Below are 24,488 nucleotides of genomic sequence, written 5' to 3'. Positions count from 1 at the left end.
ATGCTGCTGCTGCTGGTGCTGGTGCAGTTGGTGGTGCCTGCAACCACAAGTGGTTAACTTGGCAAGTCTTGTGCATCTCCTTTGCCGTGGCCACATGTCCACTTTAATTATGTTGCGCCTTTCATAATTGGGTTAACTTTGTGAGGCAAGCGCAACGTGGACGCTGCCGTCCCCTGTTACAGTTGCAATTCCGGATCCAGAGCGACGCCCAAAGGGGCACAGCCAGACGACATACAAGACTTTGCTCATCGGCTGAGAACTTTTTGAAAGGCGCATTAAATAGCTATCAAGCAAAGGCCAAAAATCCGAAACGATTCGGGACAAGCGTGACTATACGAGGCTTGCAGATAATAAGTGATAAATCTAAATTGAAATTTTATTAAAAACTAGCTGGCCCGGCAAACGTTGCATTGCCCTCTATATTATTTCTAGGTAAAAAATTGTTGAAAGCTATGTTGTTCAGGCTGGGATACACTGATAAATTTATTAATCGGATTTTCATTCAAGCACCTTGTTGTAAACGACATTCTTCGTTTTTTGGTCGGGTGCAAGAACAAATAATGCGGATCGTTTGCCAACACGTGAGCATGCCACGTACAATTGACCATGAGAAAAACACGCATTTTCTAGATTGAGGCCACAAATAGTCAAAGATTGGCCCTGTGACTTGTTGATCGTCATGGCGAAGGCAAGACGAAGCGGGAATTGAATTCGTTTAAATTGAAAGGGCATATCTGTTGAGCTCATCGGAATCCTAGGAATAAGAACTTCCTCATCTTTAAATTTTCCTTTGAGTATCAACGCGTGAATCACATTGCTCATCAGTTTTCTTATCACCAAACGCGTTCCATTGCACAGTTTTGGTTGGTTTAAATTTCTAAGCATGCAAATCATGGAGAATTGCTCTTTTCATAGCTGTGTTCATTTCTTGACGCCGGTCAAGTTGTTCTTCCATATTGCCCATGAAGTATATTTGCAAGAATTTTTGCTGTGCATCTTCAATAGGTTGCAATGATCCAATGCGATGGCAAATCTGGCCTTGAATCTTTAAATTCAAAGCCATAGTTATAGTTATATTTACAAACACTATTTACAGAAATCTAACAAACTACATTATTCAAAATTTTTTTTTGGCAGTCATAGAAAATAAAATTTTTAACGTAAATTACCTTAAATATCCGTCTCCAATATTTTCCGCCCCAAATTATGTCATTTGGAAACAGGCATTGTATTTTTGAGTGTTCGCTAGAAAATGTCGTGATTCTAGTGTTTCGCCATAAAGCAGGGAACGCAATGGCTATGGTGACCGCTAATGGCAATGTCACTTTACCACTAAGGCAGCACAAACCGGGCGTTTCACCAGCAAACTTCAATGCGCCACAATGCTAGCAAACAACGTCCATTGGACCAATGCAAACTAAACGATTCAAGCTGTAATCAATGGTGCAATCATATCGAAACGCTGCTCGATTCAAATCAATCCTTGAACCATTTCTTATTGCCATTTCACGGGCTGCCTCTCTTTGAGAAGCACGAATTAAGGCCCTTCTTCCCTGGGTACTAACGCGGAGCCTTTCTCGGGCGATTTCTCGCTCTTCGTCAGATAATTGACTCGCGCTATTCCGTTGCCTAATTGCATTATGGGTCCGCCGGGAAAGATTAGATCTTCTAGGACGCGGCATTTTTATTAATAGTAATACTGCCCTCGCACAAAACCATATAAAACAATCGAGAAATATAAATATAAATAATTTACACAAATTTATGTTTGAGACAAACAAATACCTGAACTTTCGAGATATTTAGCTTTTGTAAAAGTCCAAAAATACAATTTTTAATAATTAACTTTTTTTTTTTTAATTTCGAATTTTGAATTTTGAATTTTTTATTTATTTTTGATTGTTAGGTTTTAATCTTTTGATTTTTTTTTTAATTTTTGCAGATTTTTGATTTGAAATATTTATAAAGTTTAAAAGTCCGAAAATATAAAAAGCCAAAAATACACTTTTTAATAATTACCTTTTTTTTTTTTTAATTTCGAATTTTTAATTTTTTATTTATTTTTTGAACAGTCAGGTTTTAATCTTTTGATTTTTTGCAGATTTTTGATTTGAAATATTTTTCCTTTTGATTTGAAAAATTTTTTTTTTTTTTTTTTTTTTTTTTTTTTTTTGAATAGTCAGGTCTGCTCGAGGTCAGGAGACCGTAGACTGACTGACTACATTTGTTTATTTACTTCTACACTATTGTCAAAACTGTCACTGTTACCAAGCCTACTGGGTATAAAAAAAATTTGAACATTTGGGGAAAAAACCGCGTTTTTCAAGTATTCGGCAAATTTTTTCAGTATTTTTAAGACCCTATACTAAACTCGTTGCGGAGACAAATCCAACAAATCAAAAACCATGAAAATTGGTTCAGCCCAAATCAAGTTATAAGCGGTCTTCACTTTTACACAACTTTCTTTTATATATATAGATAATAACAAAAAATAAATTAAAATAATATTTGGTCGACTCAAGATTATAAATTTAAAAAGTTTCCATTCCCGAGTAAATGACTGTAAGCGGAACATCTACATCTGACATTTGAATGATTATGATGCTGGTAATATGATCCGAACAAGCTTTTTTCGAGAGCCAATTCGTAATATAATACATCACTTAGTATTTTAATTAGCACCCTTAACACGTATCAAAAGCAAAAGACTTAGGCAACGAACTTAGCCCATTGTATGCAGCCCACAATCAGGAGTCGAACCGAAAGCTATCAAGTTAGCCCATTTGTTAGACTAATAGGAAAAACAGCTGGCAGCACTCTCCATGCGTATCTGACAGATACGACAGAGACTTTGTCCGACATTTAATGGCAAACTGATTGCAAAGTGACACAGAAATGGGAAATGGGAAATGGGAAACCAAGTTCGATGCGACTGGGCGGATGCCTATGCGAATCGGTAGCTGCAGCAGCTGTACTTGGGATGCTGTGCAATGGACGTTGCTAAGGCTTTGCGGTTGCAGCGCTGGTAATCGAGCCCCGGCGAAGCCTCGACTGTGACTGTGACTGTGATTGTGGCTGTAACTGCGACTGCCACTGCAAATCGATTAATTTGCTTCAGTAGATTGTCACAACGGTAACCCAAAAGCCCCCCAACCGTGCAGTGCAACAATGCCTATGGCAATTAAACAATTAAGGCGCTTAAACGGTAACCCAGCCGAGCCAGAGCCACAGCCAGAGCCAACGGTGTTGGTGACGTTGACGGTGTTGGTGACGCTGTACCCCAGCCCCAAACCTACCCAGACTTCAACGGCCCATTACGTTTTACTGATTATCAGCATCCAAAGCTGCCGACTATTCCACGTTTCCAAAGATCTGCCCCAACCAAAAATTTAATTAAAAAACAGTCAACAGATATAAAAAAAAAAAAAAACAACAACAACAAATCGACAGCGAGGCGAGGGATGAGGGGTCATAGAGGAAGGGAACACACAAAGCGCTCAGTCATGAAGCTGCATCTTCCACAGTGTCAGCCGAGCTGAGCTGCAGGTGGCAGTGAGTTGTCTTTGTGCGAGTTTCTGTATCTCATAGATGCAGCAAAAGTGAAAAAAGTGCCGTTGTCTGTTGGCTCGCTTTAAGCTCGCCGGTAACCGTTATACAAAACGCTGCGTTGCGTTGCGTTATAATTTCCAAGCCTCGTCGTCGTCGTCGTCGTCGTAGTCTCTTTTATTTTCGGGATTCTGTTTTCAGATGGTTTTTCGGCCGTTATGCTGGCTGTGCTCGTTGTGACTGTGATTGCTGCTGCGCTTGGCTGCCCAAAGAGCGTTCTTCTCGTCTCCAGCCCATAAAGTTCACAATGCGCAATTGTTGCTGGGCTTGTTACTTTGACGGCGGCAAGTTCGTTGCTTCAGTCTTTCGTATTTTAAATGCCAGTTATCAATAAAAATCGCATAAATATCTTTGCCTGAAGCGGAAGATAGAAATGAGACTTAACGGAAACCAGAAAAAGACCTAATTCAAATTGACAGCGATGCATACGTATAAGATATATTCTATATACATATTTTTGGCACATGTGATGTTTCGTATGAGAATTTGCTCCTTTTCCATATTTTAGCTTTCAAAATACCTGCACATTGTTGACCTAATTAGCTGTTGGCCAGTCCCTAGCACCAGCTCCCCTCCATCAGCTTTCAAACTATTGATGAATTATACTACAATATATTAGCATTTCCTTGCTTGAAATTTCTAATAAATGTTAGGTTTTTTTTTTTTTTTTTCTTTTCGTACCTCTGCTCACACCTAGCTAAGAAAGGTAAATTGACTGACATATGCATGTACCCGCTTCCATTTGCTCGACGGCAACTTCATCTTCTTCGCCTTGACTGCAATGCAACTTCATTAGAGGCTGGCAATAGAAAAGCACAAAAAGAGAAAAACTTGTCGCCCATTGCCGTGGAAAGAGTTAGTGGGGCGTTCAGGCCGACTGTTTGCAATGCATTGTCTGCTGTCTAGTTGCCAGCCGTGGTGCTGCCACAGCCAGCTCGATGGCGTTGGCACCCCTGCTCCATGCCCATGACACCTCGGCGGCGGCTGCAGCTGCTCCCGTTGCACCTACTCCGCATGCGGCGCATTGCATTTTGGGGGCCATTGGCAATGTTAATGGTGTGCATTATTTTGATGTTTATTTATGTTGCTAGCAGCACACATCTAAGCACACTCACACACACACACACGGTTCGGCAACATGTGGCCAATGCAATTTGCATTTGCATCTCAATTGCTTTTTGCATTGTTTGTTTTGCAGTTGTCGTTGCGTTGCTGTTGTTGTTGTCATTGTTGGTGTTTGTGTTTGTGTTGCTGTTGCTGTTGCTGTGGCTGTTGATTATCTCTCTCCACACACAGCTGCGTTTGCGATGCGGATCCGGTTTTCGTTGACCCACTTCCGGTAGGCAGTTGCGGGCTGCCAGTTGCCGGTTGCCAGTTGGCAGTTGCGTTCTGCTTGACCTTTGTCTCGCCCTCGCCTTGGCTTACACACACTGCCAACCGCTGGTTGCCCACCCACAGCAGCCGCAACCGCAGCCACAGCCGCAGCCGGGCTCCATCATGATCTGCACCTCCGCACGGCCACCGACTCAGCCAGATAAGACGCCTACGCTTTGCACTACATTCATATTTCGTTGTCGTTGCTGTCTGTCGGTTGCCATTTCTTCAGCTCTTGCCTGTAGATCGTTCTTTTTCTGTAGCATTTTGTTTATTATTTCTCTCTCTATCGCAGCTCTATCTAACCCTATTCCTATTCCTATATCTATCCCTATTCCTCGCTCGCGCTCAGCTCCTACATGGCAATTTATTTAGCATTTTTATTGTTCTGCGTTTTGTTGTTCTGCTTTTTTTTTATGCCTGCCATCCATTTTTATCGTCTGTCGTTGTTTGCTGTTGTTGTTCGCGTGTTATTAGCCATGATAACTCCCCCTCCCCCCACCTGCCCACACTAGCCCACGACTTGCACTTCTTTTGTCTTCAGGCTTCACGCCCGCACCTTGGCACAGCATACAACAAATTATGCATGCAAAAATTACCTTCTTCTTGTTGCTGTTGTTGTTGCTCGACCACTCCTCTTGTGGTTGTTGCTGTTGTTGTGCATGTTAGATTATGAGAAATTTATGCAATATTTGACATATATTTGGCGGCGTCAGCGCAAAGCCATTTCAGTAATGCTCTAAATATGATTGTTTATATATCTTGAAATTTCTTGCCTTTTACAAATTATTTATGGTTTACGCCAAACGAAAATTTCCATAAATCAGTGCAAATTTTCGTATGTATGGAGAAGCCTCTGGCTACAATATATATATACTATATATAATATATTACTAAAGCCCAAACATGTATTGAATTATTTTCTTTAGTTAACGGAATATTTAATGTATTAAATGTTTCAATTAGGTATATCAATTTAAAGCTAAGTAATAAATATTTGCAATATAATATTTAAATACTATTATTATTATAAATATACTAATATGTCATAATCGAGTATCTAAATATTATTACAAATATTTTATGACATAATCTATGGACAGATTCGTTCTACAGACTCCCAGCTTACATTCGATTCGAACGTTCTCCGATAGAAATGTTTGAATTGTAACATATCCAGGTACGCAACGAATTAGCCATGACTATGATTTAGTCATTCTCTGCTGTTTCGAATGAGATAAAGTGATGCAAAAGAGAAAAGTGAGTCTGTTCTGGCAGGAGATGCAGCCAACCCGCTGTGAATTTTGCCACCGTCGCTTGCTTTTGTTCCTATTTAGGGCCAGTTGCAATTTGACTGTGAGTTGTTTTGCCAATTTGGCAACGAAGATGAGCAAACAGACAAATGCGAGGCAAACAATTCAATTGATGCCAGAACTCGGGCAGAACAGGTAGCATAGGTAGAGCCTGGACCCACCCAAGGTGAATTTGCAACAGGCCAGAGCTCGGCTTCGGCAATTGTCACATTTGCAGTTGGTGGCGGCAAATAGAAAGGCAGCTTCAGTTGGGCAGAGAGCCTGACAAAGTGTTGACTTCTGCGCACTGTTTGCACCTTAATTTACAATCTTTTGCGGTCAACAGTTGCCGCCTGCCGCTCGCCGCTCGTCGCTTGCCGTCCGCCGCCTGTGGTGTCAAAAGATTTTCTCGAATTGCTATTGTCGATCTGCATTGGGCTTCAATTTAAAGCTTTGACTAACCCATATCCATTATGCACACACACACACACACACAAACACACACACATCAAGAGATGGGCGCGCGTGTGTCTTTAACCCATTTAGATTCGGAAGTTGGGCCTATCAAATGCACAATTCTTGTTCGCTTTTGACTTTGACCCCCGTGTCAATATTGGTTATGCTTAATGGCAATGCACTCGAACTTTACCGTTGGACCCTGTTCCAGGTGCTACTCCCGTGGCGTTTGCCTTAATTTGATAGCTTGTTTTATTTGTGTGGAGCAAATAGCTTGAGTGATGGCCCTGACGCAGGGCTCGACCTGGTCCAAGCACTCTCCTACATTGTTCGCTTTTTGGCTGCCTTCTCAGCTTTTTTCTTCTCCCTTTTCTCTCTTTATTTTTTGATGAAGTGTCACGCTGTCCAAGTTCAATTAGTTTTGTATGCCGCTCTTCAAAAGCTACGCCGATGTACGCTCTGTGCCCTGCCATGTTTAATGCCAAGATTGATTTTATGTTGTTGTTGCTGTTGGTGTTGGTGTTGTAATTGCTGTTGTTGTTGCTGTGCTGTTTGTAGTGCCTGCGAGATTGACATTTGACGTGCATAGAATTTGTCTAACTGTATTTCGCCTTTCGTGTGCTGTGTGACGTTCATTACAAGCCGTACCCAAGAGCTTGTCTCACCGTTTTGCCGCTCAATTTCACGAGCCTTTCGTATGGCTGACCCATACTGGCCGTAAATAATAATATTTCTGCCTCTATAGACACGAAATAAATAAAGTCGATAGGGATATATACATATATAACACAATTTTCATAATAAAAATTATTTTTAAATTTTTTATTGATTTTTAAATATTAAATTATTTAATTTGCCTAAAATATGTTAATAATGCTCCGGTTTATAGAAGAGATGCCCATAATTACAATTGAATATCAAAATTGTATGTCATTCGAAAAAAAATATTATTAAACAAAAGACTTAGGCAACAAACTTGCCCTGGAAGGCACCAATTTAAAATAGTTTGCGTGTGACAAATCTTAGAGAGATGTTTCATCCAACTTTTGCGAAAAGTGTTACAGCTGAGTCACGGCAGCCAATAAAAATAAATAAATAAACGAAAATAAAAACAAGAGTAAAATATCTTGATAAATTTATATATCATCGCATAAAATATTTATGCAAATAAAAAATTGCAAGTGGAATTCATGGAAAAAAACTAAAAGCAAATAAACCCAAGTGTGTATGGGTGGGTCTCTGTATGTGTGTGTGTTTGTGCCTGTGAAGCTGAAGAGCAAATCATGAGCCATGAACATGACCAACAATGCGGAGGCTGTGAAGCTGCTGTGCGAATCGAGGGGAGACCAGCCGAAAGGCTAGTGACGCAGTTGCACTTGGTCAAAAGGCCAATGCGATGATGAGGCGGTTGCTGTTTGGTCTTATGCTAATGCCAACAATAACATCAGCAACATCAGCAGCAACAACAACAATAACAACCAAAATAGGAGTCGTGAGTAAAACAACAAAAATGTACACAACCTGTAAGTTTGGTGTTGTGGTCTGCGGTCTTCGTATTTCGTATCAGTATCTGTATCTGTATCTCCATCTGTATCTGTCCCTGTCGCTGTGTGAGCTTTCATTTTCGAAGCGATACCGTTAACTGCAAAGCGCTGGAAATAAACAGAAAGATCTAAAGAGGTAGCAAAGCAAAAACAAAAAACAAAACGAATGAACGAACGAACGAGCACAGCAACCAGCCAAGAGCAACGGCTAAAGCAACAACAAGTGCGAATTGAGCTGACAAAGAGGAAATGCAACAACAAAATGGCAAATGCAGCGACGTCGACAGCAGCAGCGACGTCAGCAGCGACGGCAATATCGACGCCGGCAACTGTAATTGTTGCTCGCATGTTTACAAGGCGAAATAACAGGAAAAAATGTTAAATTTTTGTTAAGTAGGTCAAGTTGTGCTGCGCCAGAGCAAGATAGAAGCGCACAGTGGAAAAGAGATAGCGCTAGCGCATAATACAGAGAGCAAAAGAGTAATAGAGCGAGCATCAAACAAGTATGGCCGCAGAGTTAGAACTTGCCAAACTTTTCACTTGAGCAAATGTCAAAGGAAATTCAATTTAAAAACAATTTTAATTTTGTAAAATTTTATTATTTTTAATATTTGCGATATTCAATAAAATTTTCAATCATTTAGCAGTTGGCCGCTCAAAGTTGACCCGCCTTGTCTGCAGCGCGCAACATAAACAAACTTAGCCCTGACTTTGACCGCCAGAGCAGAAGGCAACAGCGACCTCGGCACAAGCAACACCTGCGGCCAAACATGTTGGCAGCACAACATGTTGCAGCTGCCTCGCTCTCTGGCTGGCTGGCTGGCTGGCTGTTGGCTTCCTCGCTAGCTCATGCTGCTCACTCGGCTGCTCTCAGGTTGGCGTGCGCTCAGCAGCCAGGTGAGTAACTTCTTTTGATCGCTGCTGCCGTTGCAGCCGACTGCGCTGTTGGCTGCGCTGCTGGCAGCGACTTCTTGGGCCGCTGCGGCTCGAAAATTTCTTTTCGTGTTGCGCCTGCGCACAGTTGGCTTTCTACCGTTGACGTCTTCGGATTTGTGCGATTCTTGGCGCGCAGCAGTTTTTAGCGTTGGTTTCGCGTGTGGCTTCCGATTCGGTTGTGGACGTGGACTCTCTCAGATAGACACTCACACACACACACACACATGCAAATACGTATACGTATATGTACAGATACACGCGCGCAGCATAATAAAAAGAGCAAGCAATAGAAATTGGAACAACCAATAAAAAAAAGTGACCAGTTCAATTAAAAAGAGTGTGCTACAACAACAACAGCAACAACAACAACAACAGCAACAACAATAACAACAGTGATAAACATGTTAAAAATGCGTTACAAAAATTGTGAAAATGGTTGAGAAAATATTGAGAGCAAAGCCAGAACTTGCTCCAGAAAGTGTTTAAATATCGAATTTATTCTATATACCAATATATACATATATAGAGAAGATATACACACAACCACAAAGCATATTTGAAGAAGTGCAAGTGCAATCGGCCCGTGGTGCAATACAATTATTGAAAACAAGCAAAGGAAATACGCAAAAAAGTTAAAATTCAAACCAACAAATATAACAAAGATATATTACTATATTCATAATCGATCCAATCCAATCAATTTATACTCCACCCGTTCAATCAAACAATCAAGACGAACTCTCTCGAAAACGCTGTTGTATATATTTCCAGAAAATACAATACAATAATATATACCTATATATACATATAACCTATATATCGTCATCTCAGAATCTTTCCCAAAATACAATCAGTCAAAAGTCGTCCATTGTACATACATATATACGAAAAGCAATAAATCAATATAAATATCTATATACAAATCCCACATCAAGGGCTCTGTGTGCTATCTAAGGAATATGAAATAAACACAAAATATATAAATACTATATACCCACTCGTACTACTCCCCGTTCATTATCTTATGCATATATATATTTATGTCTTCCTCCCATTGTTTTTGTGAGTATACAAAAATGTTTAAGCTTTTCATTTCAATTTTATTTTTGTTGTCCATAACATTATTTGCCTTTGACTCTTAATCGTTAATCCTAAACCCTTAACCCTTAACGAGCATGCTTTAAAATACTAATAATTACATATTTATTAATTGCTAATTTGATTGGTCGAAGGATCTTAATCTAACTGTCCTCGAGTAAATCAAGCTCATATTCATGACATCTCTATACGAAACATATCAACTCTCATTCACATCAAATCGGATACAAATACTACACATATGCAAACATATTAATGAAACTGTCTTAAAGGATTTCAATATCGCGCGTTAAAGGATTACAAATTAACTTATGAACAAGGATTATACAAATATATACATATAACAAATAAAACTTAAGGAAACAACAACAAAAACCAACCAATAACAACAACAAAACCACAATTTCTGAACTATAGTTCAAAATGTGCAACAGCTGAATTCGGCAATTTCGTAAATGTAAGTAAGATTCAAATATGGCAAAATGTTCTAGGAGCCGCCAGACCTAAGTCAACGGCCTTCCAATACGAGCATTCCCAAGCCTGGTTTATAAACAAATCAGCGAAAAGTCATTGACCGAATTCGTTTCCGATATTACTCACCTGTTATGAAATACAACGCAATACATAGGACTGTTTTGTTAGGGGGATGAGATAATGTCAATACAACTGAGAGCTGAGAGTTAAGAACTGAGAGCTGAGAACTGAGAGCTAAGAACTGACAGCTGAGCTTTACTTATGAGACAATTGCGAATTTCACAACTAGGCGCGTGTCTATAACGTAATCAAATAAAGTTACTGTGAATTTACAGTTACAGTAGCAACACGATACATATATATGGAGAATAATTCAAATATGAACAATATAAATTTGAAATTCATTTCGTTTATTTTATCTTATGAAGCACTGGTCTAAACATAGATAATCGCACCGTTTGACCCCGACCCAAAAGCTAAGACCCAAATAAGAAAACTCTTAACTGCACTCGGAAGTAAAGGTTATTTTAATTTTACAGCTAAGATTGTTGCCAAGCGCTTTTGCCGAGCTAAAAATAAATCATAAAAAACCGTTTGTTTGTCTACCAAAATGGTCTAAAATACAACAGCAACAACAACAAGAACAACTACGGCAATGGCAGCCAAAAAAAAAAGCCAACACACACACACACACAGGTATAAATATGAACACACGTACACCTCAGCAACAACAGTAGCGGCTGTTTGTACCGTTATATGACGCAAAATTACGCTTACTCATTCAGCGAGGCGGCGGCTCCAGAAGCAGAGAGGAGAGCCCAAAAGCCGGAGTCACAGCCGTCAAAGTCAAGCTGGGAGCGCATCACCAAATAGGCACAGCTGCTACAACAACAACAACAACACAGCACAGCATGCCGAAGCTTAAATACTCTGCAATGAGAAGCTACAGTTGATAAATGAGTTAAATGATAAAGAAGACGGTGTCAGTTAGCAGCATTTCGGATTGAATATAAATATTACCAAGAGAGATTTTCAGTAAAGCTAAAGAAAGATAATTTCTATATTTTGCTTCTCTATAGCTCATCAGCTCAAATACGAAAATACTGAATCACAGCTAAATTATAGGTGGATTAGTTGAGAGTTAAGACTGGGAATAATTAAAGTACTCATTAGAAATATAAAATATATAAATTATAGATTTCTTTGTCCATGTCTGGGGCAAACGCACTGCCAAAATAGAAATGCCCTCTAGAAGGGTATACTCTATAGCTTTATAAGCGCTGCAGCGTCAATGAGCGTAGCGAATCCGACTGCGCATTAAGTTGCATTTCGGTGAAGGAGGAGGGACTTAAGATTTTTCAGCTTTTCTTTCGGCTTTTCATCTCTCTAATTGAACTTTTTTGTGTATTTTCGAACAAATCAATTAAGCGCGCTTCGATGTGAACTGCGACGGCTATGCGGCTTGAACATATCAATTACCAAAGCAGAAGAAACTAAGTCCAAATTCAATAATTGCTTTCCTAGATTTATCCACGGCTACTGCTCAATTTTATTAATTACTTTTTCTTTTCAATTTTTTTGTGCGTTTCAATTTTGATGTGAATCAAACTTAATTCTTTTCGTATCATTCTGTTATTTAGGTCGATAATCGCATAACTGTCACATGGCTGTTGCCATTACCAAATATTTATATTCATTTATTATGCAATACGATTTAGCTGTTAATTATCTGTGGAATATTCTTACTAATAATCCCGTTGGGAGCTTAGAATATGCTTTTATGTTCAATTTGCACATTTTGCTAGTCCAAAATCAAAATACTACGCAAATATGTTTATGTATTTGTATATAAAACAACAACAACAACAACAAAAACAACAGCAACAACTACCACAACAACAATATCAATAAACAAAAATTTTTAGACGCGCGCTTTTAAAAAGTTCGCTGACCCGAGCAATGTTTTGGGTTTTTGGGGATTCAGCTGGCCAGACACGCCGGATTGTTGTCTTCATTGTTGTTGCCGGTTCAGATGACCACATTAAGCTTTAAAATATTGTCTCTCAGCATGCAGATGAGCTGCCAAATACCCTGTAGTCAATTGAGACTATTAAATATATGAGCGAGAGAGGAAAAAAATATATATATAAATTTTATGAAAAAAAAAATCTAATTTAAACTTTAATTTACATATATATTTTATTTAAATGTTAAATTTGAATTTAAATAAAATATCCATGAATAATAAATGTAATATATAAAACATAACATATTACTTATTTTCATATATTCATATAATCCATGTAAGATACAAAACTTAATGTATTAATTATTTTCATAATTAATATACCAATATACCCTAAACAACAATCACACAAACTACAGGGTATTCCAAGTTTCGGCACGCAACCAGCGCATGAGGCACGAGGGCGTCATTTAAATAACAACAAAGTAAAAACCAACTAAAAATAGTTAAACATCATAAAAATTTGCATAGTTGTTGTTAGTTGTCGGTTGTCGGTTGGCTGGGTTGTTGTTCGGTTGTTCGGTTGTTTGGCTGTTTCACTGTTGGTTTGCTCGGCTGGTTAGTGGGACCAGCTAAGCTTAGCTAAGCAGAGACACAGGGTGTGGTGATGCCAGCAAGTCTTGAGCAGACCTCTTCCACAGCCTCGGCCATAAAAATAGCGCCAAGCCTCTTCAGCTCAGCGAGCTGACCGCGCTGCCATTTGAGTTTATCGCCGCGCTGTTATCTCATTGCAAAGGGACACCTAACGGAGTTAGCACTGTACAGGCACTGTGCGAGCATTTAATACTGCCTCCATTCATAAAATAACTCAACTACGATTAATTCAAGCCCGTACAGTGGGTTACATTTTGTTAAGTTCTTTGTAGTTCGCATAGATATATAATACATCAATATAAAATTGAGCTATCAAAATATCATATTTCATATAGAAACTGAAACTGCATAGAAATCTATAGATATGAGCAGATAAATATACTTAGACATAAATAAAGAGAAGTGTGAATATATATTCATAATGATATATGAGAGATAGTAGGTGGTTTGGATTAGATTGATATTGATTTACCAAAAGATATATGTGATATATATGTGGAATGGAGAGATATTCACCGATATATATGGATCTCTGGATAGGCTTTGATAGTGTTTAATTAATATTAATTATTTTTTGTAATTTGATCTTTCTAATATCTTTCTCCACTTTTAAGTCGGCTCATAATTTATTTGAGGGCCTAGGTTTGGCTTCAAATTGTCTTCGCCATTTCGGACTTTGCTCCACTTCCAGCGCGACAAATTTTAAACGTGTTTTTGCTTGTGTTTAGCATATACGAAAAACATTTTGGTTTTACATTTCTACTTTTTCTACTCTGCTTGGCTAGTTTTAGATCTACGTCCCTGTGCTCGAATCAATGACCAGCTCCTTTGGCCAGCAACTGATCCACTTAATATCAAACTCAATTTACACCTGGAGCATTATTCATATGCCGTCACTCCGCCTTTTCCCCGCCACACGCCCTCTTTATACTTTTTATGAGCCTAATTCCATTGGCAACGCCCACCACTGAACGACTACGAGGTGACGTGGTCCAGTTTAAGTCAGAGCCCACACCTTCTGGCCAAGTCTGGGCCAGCGGCAGTTACCAATGCAGTTGGAGTTGCTGGCAAAAACAACAACAACTCCACACGTGCCACATGTGCTGTCAAGTGCGCAGCAGAATAAGCAGCGAGCACGTCTTCGTCTCCCATTGTTGCGAGTTGCCAGTTGCCAGTTCTTGGTATTTTGTTGCTGTTGCTGTTGCTGCTGCTTGCTCGCAACAATTTGCTGCATCCACATTTACAGCTTAAGATAAAGTCGGCGATGGAGTGGAAGCTGGAGCTGGAGCCGACGCCAGAGCTGAGGCTGAGGCGGAGGAGGAGGCTGAGCCAACCTTCAATGAGTGATGGCGACCTCAATGCCAGCCCCACGTTTTCAGAGGCTGTGGCTGCTTTTTTTTCGGCTTCTCGGTCTTGGTCAAAGTTGGTTTGCTTGGAAAACCGCTTGGCAGCCTTGCAGAGCGGTTGTTGCTGTTGTTGTTGTTAGTGGCATTGTACGTGCGGTTTTCCAAGTGGAAATCGTTGCGGTTGTAAATTTTGCAATCAAATAATTTTTCATTCGCTTTTTCCGACGCCAGCGCGCGACCTGATTTTTCTTTTCATTTTGGCCGCAGCAGCAGCAGCCGCCGTCGCAGCCACAGAGATGCATAAAAAAAGTGTTTGCCTGTTTCGGGTCTCCTCTCTTGGCCATTTGGTGTTTTAGCTGGCTGGAAAAACGTTTTGACCTTTGCCGCTTTGTTCGTGTTCGAACATTTAAACGGAAGTTGATTGCCGCCAAAGGTTAAACTCAATTTCCGTTAAAGCCTCAGCCTCCGCCTCAGTCCCAGCTCCAGCTCCAGTCTACGAGGCAGCCTCAGTTTGGGCCACGTCTTTCGACCGTATTTTAAAACCGAGCTAAGAACTCAATTTCTTAACAATTGGCAGCAGCTGTTCGAGGGGTTCTCGCTGACGGCTTGTTGCGCTTATTGTGGTTGCTCCAGCTTTAAGTAGTTGTTCGAGATGAAAAGTTCAATTCACAAAGTTCACGAGAATTAAGAGAAAGAAATTTATGCCGCTGTCCTCTTAAGCTTTTGTTGCAAATTATGTTTGTATGCATGAAACACATACCACAATATTGACATATATCAATATATATATGATGTCAATTCAATCACAGCTCATTTATAATTACTTAACGGCTTTTCAAGTGCGCCCACCAGCTGACCGAGTTATTCGAAATAAAGAGCTTTCAGCTCAGGGTCATAAAATCACTCGCATGTCAAAAATTTGCACTAATTCATTCAAAATAACCGTTAATATCGCCCTACTCATGCACACATACACACACACACACGCACACACTAACAGTAACAGTAATTATAATGCCCACAGCAATCGTCCGAGCCCCAAATGTTTAACTCTCTGGCCATAATCTGAAAATCCCATTTACAAGCTCAAATTACAATAGAGGCGCATTGTTGGCTTTTGTTGTTGTTGTGGTTGTTGTTGCTGTTGTCGTAGTGTGGCGCACCCACGCAATTTATGTCTATGTGTATGTGCGTGTGCGTCTGTGTAGGTGTAGGTGCTGGGGCCATTCAAATGCAAAAAGAGCAGCGAACAACCGTTACAATGTGCCTCATTAAAACAAAAAATGAAAATAAAATAAACGAAAATGTTGAGTAGCCACAGCAACAACAATAAAACATTAGCAATAAAAAATAAAATAGAAAATAGAAAAAATGTGTAAAAAGTGACGCCCAGCTGAACAATAAAGAATCAGAATATCTGTAAAATATTTCACGCCAATCTCCTAGGCGCATCGCAAACGTCACTCAAATAAAATCAGGAACCTGACACATTATGAAAAATTCATTAAATCGAAATTGTTAGACATCGCATAGAAGAGTGAATAACCCATGGGCAGAAGTACACAATATACCTACATATATACAATAAAATTTGAAAAATGTGAGTTCAAGATATATACTATAAATGAATGTATATACAGATGTACAAATACATATATAGATAGACGTAGATATAAGTATATAAATATAGATATAGATATATGTAGATACAAACAGAAATATTGATAAATAAAAAGATATGGGTATCTAAATAGATCCGTGGATATCTACATAGAATGAGTTAAGAATAGGGAGAACAACATATAAATAGATACTTTAGTAAAGGTCATATAGATATCATATGGTATTAATAAATAGTTAGGTATAAAGCGCGCTATGAAAAATGAAAATGAGATATTGGAGGTGTATATGGTAAGAAATTGATATATAAATATATACTGTGTAGAGTGTAGAGGTATGTATCTATGTATATCTATATATTGACATATATATATATAGATAGAGCCCAATTGTCAACTGTATAGAAATTTATAAAGAAAATTTATAGAGATAAATAAATATTCTATAAGGACGGATGAATAGGCAGAGAATATATATAATTAATATATATGATATGTGTAGATTTCATTACGAATATATTAAATATGTATGAAGCTGGGTAACAAATTCTATTATTACTTATTCATAAATAAGAAATTAATTACTTTATAAAAATATAAAAATGCTCAAATTTGAAATAGGCAGCAGAATTGCTAAAAATGCACGATTTACTAATAATAATATTTGTAGTTATTGACTTAATTAATTTGGTTTAGTCTATAGCAGTAGCTCGTATAATTTTGTTTTCTTTAATTTATTCCCAAATCAAGTTGGTTCTAGCTAATATTATTATATGTAGCTCAACATCATTAAACTTCTGACATTATTTGGATTTTACCTATACTATTTGCATAACAATCGATTCGTTTATTTTCTGCCTGTCAGGTGGAATTAATCCAATTTCAATTCAAACCTAGATATTGGCAGCCATTTTTCTTAGTTTTTTCTTCGTGTTTTTATTATTTTTTTCATTCTTCTTTTATTTGGTGTAAGTGCACGCAAAGTTGCGCTTGAGCTTGAGCTTTGGTCGGAGCTTCGTGGCAGCTTCGTCTCGGCTCTGCCGAACACGGAAGTATGTCAGCAGGTCTCTCGTGTAACGGTAGTTTGGCTGCTGCTGTTGCTGTTGCTGCCGCTGCCTCAGTCGCTGGTACGCTTAGCTGCGCATGCTTAGCTGACGCTAACGTCGCTGCCGCTGCCAGAGCCACAGCCACAGCCACTGCCGCTGGCGCAGTCGCCGCTGTTGCCACTTCTGCTGCTCTTTGTTGTTTGTTGGCGCTTGGCAGTCGGAGCTAGCAACATGTTGCTTCGACAACCTGTTGAAAGCGAAATTGTCTCTCGCTCTCTCTCTCTCTCTTTCGCTCTTTCTCTCTCTCCTTCTGGCGCTGACCAATACCAAACGAGTCTAGCTGTGAGCGAGTGAGTATATTGGCCAATTTGGCTCTATATGCTTTCTTCTTTCACACACACACTCACACACACACTCACACACACGCACACACGGAGCCATACATGAATGTGGCCAAGCCTCAAAAACTTAACTTAACTGTTTATGCACAAAATGAGAAAGAGTCTTTTATTTTTGTTGGCTCATTTGCTTTACCGTTCGTTCGGTTCTCCCAAAACTGAACTTCTTCACTCGCACCTCGCAATTGTTGTTGTTGTTGCTGTTGTTGTTAGAGTCTCGCAGTATTTCGGATTTTTTTTTTATTCGATTGGCTCTTTGTATTGGTCTTGAATATTTTGTTGTGGCTGCTTTTTACTTTTTTGGAAATGGAGAGGGTGAGAGTAAAGGGGGAGGGTAGAGGAGGTAGACGCGTACTCTGCACCTGTGTCGCACGATAGTTGCTGTTGTTGTTGTTGTTGTTGCTGTACTTTCATTGTCGGTTCCTCATATCTTTGTCTGACTGTAGAGTCTATCCAAATACGATATGCCCGGCCTCTCGCTACACCCGCTCTCCCCCCTCGCCCATTAGCAGAGCTCAATATTCTGCTGCGTTTATTTCTACCAATTTATATGCTAATTTAACTGATTATTAATGTTGTGACCCAAATTCCATTTGGAAATTATTATTGGCCATTCGGGTATCGATTTGTTCTTGTTGTTGTATCCCCCACTCTTCTCTATTTTTGGCCTGTCCGTCCGCTTCGTTATCTTGTCTCAACTCTAACTGCATTGGCATTTGGCGGCGTCTTCCCATGAGTAATCGTCGCGTTAAATATGAAAAGCCCCGTGGAAATGTTTTGATATGCAGCCCAGTCGGACCCAAATGGACATCGATTCATTTTCGTTACGTTTAGAATACCTATCGAGACTTGTATTAAGCTCAGATTAGGGCTTGTTTGTCTGCCTTGGCGCTGCAAGCTGTCAGCAAGTGCCGCAGCTGCCGCTGCATGAGGCACCTGCAGATCCCAAAGATTCTGTAAGACGGATTATAACATAACGGAAGTTGCTTGTAAGCTGAGCTTAGTTGAAGCCCGCTTAATGTGCATTTGGCCGCCACATTGATGAATATGCAAGAGCTAACTGAAAAATGTTTGGGAAAACAGTTACTCAACATATATTTCATTTATGAACCTTAACGATGTAAACATGAATTTTTTATTAAGATCAGCTGAGAGCAGCTGAATCTTAGACTTTGTAAACCAATCATGCTTGACTCTTAGAGCTTGGCTTATATGTAGGTAGTATTCTGCATTTGGGAATAATATTTTATTATAGTAATTAATTATCATTGAATTAATTTATTTAATTTGTTCAAACTTATAATGTTAGCATATATTAATCTAAACTAAATACAGTAATATCTGCACAGTAAAGAACAGGTTCTGTGCTGCACAAAGGAATTGATTATTTAGCATATTCATCTATATTCCATCGAGATTTAATCGCACCTACTAACTCGGATCTTTGTCATCTTCTTGCATATACTTACAGCATCAACTGAACGAATATTCAATATTTTGCGCAAGAAGAAAAACCAAAAATTTCTGTCCATCGCCTGGGTCAACTGACAATGAAGTTGTGCAGCATGAACGGGCCAAGTGAATCAGAAGTCGAAAGCCTACTGATGAGCCCCTGCTGGGGACCCACACAGACAAGCAGCCAGGATCAGTATCTGCTGGACGGACACAAGCTGCTGCTGGAGCACGAGCTCGACTCGCTGCCGAGCGATGCGGATCAGAAGAACTCACTGGATGTGCTGGATAATCTGCTGTTGAATAGCTCCTCGCTGAATGCCCTGTCCGACCTGAAGCCGCTGCCTCCGTTCACTGGCTACACCGGGCATCTGTCCATCAATGGCATCTCGGGGCATCACTACCACGCGATTGCCCAGCGGCTGCCCGACGAGAGCAATAACAACTACATACAGAGCGCCTACCAGCAACACCATCAGCATCAGCATCAACAGCAGCAACAGCACCAACACCAGCACCAACAGTCGAACAACAACAACAACAATCCGAATGCGAATCCCACGTCCACAACGGCAGCGACGACGACGTGCAGTGGGACAGGCGGGGTGGGCGGTGGCGGCGGGGGCGGCAGCGGAGGCTCCTCGCAGGAGCACAATATCGTATCCTCATCCACCTGCCTGCCCGAGAGCGTGCTCAGCGCGGATGCGGACGCCTGCCTCAACGATGTCAAGCTCTTTGCCGATAGTCAGTTAGATTCTAAGCTCTACTCCGTAGCGGACAGCTGTGTTATAAACGCCTCCAATCCGGGCGGCAATGGTGGAGGCGGAGGTGTCTCCTCGCTGGCCAGCAGCGGGTCGACGCTGACACCGATCGACCAGGTGGCCGACTCGCTGCACGGCAGCGGAGTGCGCATCTACAAGGATCTGACCGAGTACGTGGACATGAATAGCATCGATGACATCGCCGCGATCATTGGCTCGGCGATAGCGGACACCACGGTGCCCAATCAGCTGGACAAGGAGGAGGGCAACGACACGCGCGACAGCTGGATGGATCTGGATGCCTGGATCGATGGCAACTGCATTCAGCCCGAGGGCAAGGTGCTCGTCTCCCAGCAGGACACGCTCAGCGACTTCATGCTGCCCCACTCACCGCTGCCGGTGCACGCGAGCAGCTCCACGCTGCAGAGTCTACTCAGCCATGGCTACATGCCGCTGCTGCAGAATCGCCTGCAGCACGGACCACCTGGGGCGGGCAATGCGCCCGGCGGCTCCTCGGCGGCAGCGAATGCCCTGAAGAGCGAGACGCCCAGTTCTACCTCATACTGCAACGAGCTGTCGGCAGCCAGCAGCAGCTGCAGTCCGCCGGGCTCGGTGGTCAGCACCACGGACAACAATCTGATGATCAATCCGCGCTATCTGACCAACAATCCCAATCCCAACCAGCAACAGCAGCAGCAGCAGCAACAGCAGCAGACAGCCTACCAGCTGACGCCCAATGGCCTCTCCGGCAGTGGGCTGAAGGACGGCGGACTCTGCAGTCCGGACATGCTGAGCAATTATCCGCATACGACGAGCACCACAAATGCGCCCACGGGCACGCCCAAGGCTAAGCGGTCCAGGGCACAGAAGAAGTCCAGCCAGCAGCAGCAACAGCAGCAGATCCAGGGCGACAACGGGGCGTCACAGCTGAACGCCATGTCGCCGTCGGGCGTGGCCAGCTTCAATGCCAGCGATCTGAGCGGGCTGCTGGGCAAGGAGAAGCCGGTGCATCGCTGCAGCATCTGCAATCGCGGCTTCCTGAACAAGTCAAACATCAAGGTGCACCTGCGCACGCACACGGGCGAGAAGCCCTTCCGCTGCGACGTGTGCGCCAAGGCCTTTCGCCAGAAGGCGCACTTGCTCAAACATCAACAGATACATAAGAGAATTGGGCGTGACTGACCGCGGCCACAATCACAACCCGCTCGCCACTAGCAACAGCCACTTCGATAGGCAGCAACTGTTTCTGCCCGCACAATTGAGCACTCAGTCGCTTCCGTGTGCTCTGCTCGAGAGAAAGTGCCCGCCAAAGCCACCCGCCCACCACACTCCACGCACCACTCCACGCACCGCACACCGCAATCTCGGGCCGAACTGGCAACTGGATGTGTGCATGGATGGGTCTTTGGGTGCGGCAGCTTCTCGTGTATCGCATTGCTTGACCAGAGCCACTGTGGATCGCCTCTCGGCGTTCCCAGACCGTTTGCCATCCTCCTGCTGCTGCCCCAATCACAGCTCACAGCAGCAGGGTGAAGCAATGCCATACACATAGCACTTGATATTCGTTGTTGTTGGTTGCTTTTGATCTCTTCGCCTCTTTTGGTAGTTAGTCCAATGAATCCGGTTATAGGTAGCATATGTAGTATACGGTCTAGCCAAAATATATCTAGATGAATTAAAGTTGCTTAACATTTTCCAATATGATTGAAAAGATTTAATGTCCATAAGGTTTCTACAGAAATTTAATTATATTCATATTTCACTTTTTTTATGGGGTTTAATATCAACCTACTACCTCTATAATGTTGTTGGCACACTCTGAAAAAATTATGGAAATTTTAGAAGCCTGATAAAAGCTGAAGAAATAAAGAAAAGGATTTTGAAAGTAATAATTAGACTTTATTTTTATGAAAATACTTAATACGAATCTGAAACAGAAAATTTATGAAATGTCATATTCACGAAAGGTGAATCTAATTACACGTGAATCACTTTTTTCGAGTAAGACTCTGCAGCTTTGGTATCTACAAGTACTGCAGTTAAGAGTGATACAGTTATAGCAAATACTTGATATATGTGAGCATTATGAAAAAACAGCATAAAAACCGTTCTTATAATGGATACAAAACGCAGCAGCTGAAGAAATTTTGTTACAGCAAATGGAAAATCATTTAACAGGCAATTTTTTGGAAGTCTATATTTTAGTTTATATAAAAAAAAATAAAGAAAATGCCCCAGGCAAAGAGACCACAAGCAATGTAAGAACAACGAAGCGTCCAATTGTCTTTTTGCAACTGTTGTTCTGTTTTGATGCAATCCTGCGCGCTTCGAGCACCTAAGGCCCTGGCACAGGTATACAATTATATAATAATAATAATGCCTAGAGTTACGAATGTAGCTAGAATTTAGTTAAACTCTAGCCGAATGTATGTTAAGTAATAGCATAAATAAGATGATTTGTGTGTACCTCAAGAAGAAGATAAAAAGAAAAACAATAGAAGCAATACAATTATAAATTACAATAATAATAATAAAACTAAGTAAATGTACAAATCAAACAAAAATAATTATATACAACCATATATTTATACATACATATATATATGTTTCATAAGTTGTAGCGGGCTTGGCAAAATAACAATATATGTTAATATAAAATATAAAAAATAAATAAAATAAAATACAAAAAAAAATGCAAAATGAAATAAAAACATAAAAAGCAAAAAGAAATGCAAATTAAAAATAATTATGAAATAGTAAAGTACTCAAGTAATAAATTTTATTACACCTACATTTAAATGTTGTTAATTTGTTTTTTAATCAATTTGTTGTTAAACGTTACAATTAAATGGAAAAATCAAAACATATGTCCAATAAATCATATTCTAAATATATTTATTCTGTTGTGCGCAAATCTTGAAAATATTTATGCCTGCAAAACTTTAGCACACATATGATTAATAAAATATTGTTGAAGCTATTTATTTAAGCAAACAAAAGAAGAGAGCATAAGAAAAGTTAATAAAAAAAAGAAACAAAATAAAATATAATTAAATATAAATAATTATTTATAACTTAATCCATATTTAATGTTATTTTAGTTTTGTGCAATTTATTTATTCAAGTTGAAATTCCGTTTGTACTTCTAAACACAATTCGATTGTAAATATTTATTTTGTCTAATGTTTAATGTTTATCTAACTAGAAATACAAAGTTTTGTCATTTTAAATGTGCAAAAATAATATAATATTTCAAAACAGAAAACGATTCGTTTATTCCACATCAAGTATACGCCGTATGGCACTGCATATGGGTAAGAGCACGCACACACACACTCATACGAATGCAGCTCAAGTTAGTCTCGTTCGAGTGGTTCTTCTTGGTCCGCATTGCTATGCCGCACGCATCACGGAGGAACCTGACACGCCAGCCAGCCAGAGTGTGCCAGCAGCAGAGTAGGTGCGAGCAGCTATGGTAAAATATGCAGTCGAAGACAACGACAAAAAGAGCAAAGAAAGAAACAAGAAAAAAAACGAAGCAAAGCAAAGCAAAGCAAACCAAACCAAACCAAGTCAATCCCAGTCGAGTCAGAATCATTATATTGACCACAAATGCCGCCGCCACGAAAGCAATGCAAAGAGTATAGAGCCAAAGGCAAAGCCCACACAGATACACACACACACTTACATACACACAGATAGAGATGGAGCGACAGAGCACGGCACCAATACAGCAACAAAATGCCATGCATACTGTGCCACTGACCCAATTTCCAGACTCGTTTTTTTCCATCGAGAGAACCGCACGAAGCATGAGCAGCGGCAGCGACTGTGGCAGCCACAACGGATTTGAAATGTTAACTGGGAGCGCGGCAATAAGATACAAAGATACTTTGCCCGGTCGCATGCTCTTTCACCGCAGAGACGCAGACCCAGACACAGACACAGACACATACACAGAAAGAGCTCAAGCTTCAGCTCCAGCTATACGAGTCTGGAGTTTGTTTGCATCGCATCGCATCGCATCCGCATTTCTATGCTGTCTTTGTATATTTGTCTTGGCTTGGCTTCGTTTGGGTTTGCTGCTGCTGCTGCATGTATCTGTAACTCGTTTCTGTATCTTGCGCCTCGTATCTGTGGCACTTAAATTTATGCAACATCATGGCAATGTCGCTGACTCCTCAGAGCCCCCTCTCTTGTCTAGAGTCCACGTTTTGTTCTAATCAAAATGTGCTACGTGCTCAGCTCGGCGCTCGTGTCAAAGGTCAACGCTTAAATATTAACAACTGGCCAACATCGAATCCAAATCCAAATCCGTATCCGAATTCAAATTCTGATTCGAAACCAATTTCAAACAAGAAATTAGCAATCGCATCTGCCGCAATTCGTTGAGCTGGGCAGCATCTTTCTCTCATCTGATCATTTCTCTTTATTTTTGGCGTTTTTAATTGAGTTTTTTGTATTCC

The 24,488-nt window shown here is 40.5% G+C and overlaps 1 protein-coding gene and 1 long non-coding RNA gene across 6 annotated transcripts; one reads left to right on the top strand and one right to left on the bottom strand.

Moving 5' to 3' along the window:
• Positions 1-451: 451 nt before the first annotated feature.
• LOC149270261 (uncharacterized) lies at positions 452-2,890 on the bottom strand. Of its 2 annotated transcripts, XR_016271602.1 has the most exons (3): positions 1,786-2,878; positions 1,170-1,699; positions 452-1,045 (listed from the first exon to the last, which is right to left on the bottom strand). It is a non-coding gene; the product is annotated as an uncharacterized LOC149270261 (long non-coding RNA). The 2 variants fall into 2 exon arrangements; XR_016271601.1 differs by having other exon boundaries at positions 1,170-2,890.
• Positions 2,891-9,278: 6,388 nt separating this feature from the next.
• Positions 9,279-24,246, top strand: ich (zinc finger protein ichor). 4 transcript variants are annotated; one of them, XM_089471664.1, is made up of 3 exons: positions 9,279-9,839; positions 10,579-10,763; positions 19,281-24,245. In XM_089471664.1, exon 3 carries the CDS (start codon positions 19,360-19,362, stop codon positions 21,202-21,204), a length of 1,845 nt encoding a protein of 614 aa, XP_089327790.1. In that variant the 5' UTR covers positions 9,279-9,839; positions 10,579-10,763; positions 19,281-19,359; the 3' UTR covers positions 21,205-24,245. The 4 variants fall into 4 exon arrangements, with proteins under 4 accessions (XP_089327790.1, XP_089327788.1, XP_017868978.1 ...); XM_089471662.1 differs by having other exon boundaries at positions 9,279-10,270; XM_018013489.2 differs by lacking the exon at positions 10,579-10,763 and having other exon boundaries at positions 9,279-10,270; positions 19,281-24,246.
• Positions 24,247-24,488: the final 242 nt, after the last annotated feature.

Source organism: Drosophila arizonae, chromosome 2 (assembly GCF_054131065.1).
Source record: "Drosophila arizonae isolate 15081-1271.41 chromosome 2, UAZ_ARI_1.0, whole genome shotgun sequence".
Taxonomy (NCBI): Eukaryota; Metazoa; Arthropoda; class Insecta; order Diptera; family Drosophilidae; genus Drosophila; species Drosophila arizonae.
This window is presented reverse-complemented; position numbering and strand designations above follow the sequence as displayed.

Bases quoted from the DNA above. Each gene is read 5' to 3' on its own strand.
- ich (XM_018013489.2), top strand. From the start codon at position 19,360: ATGAAGTTGTGCAGCATGAACGGGCCAAGTGAATCAGAAGTCGAAAGC.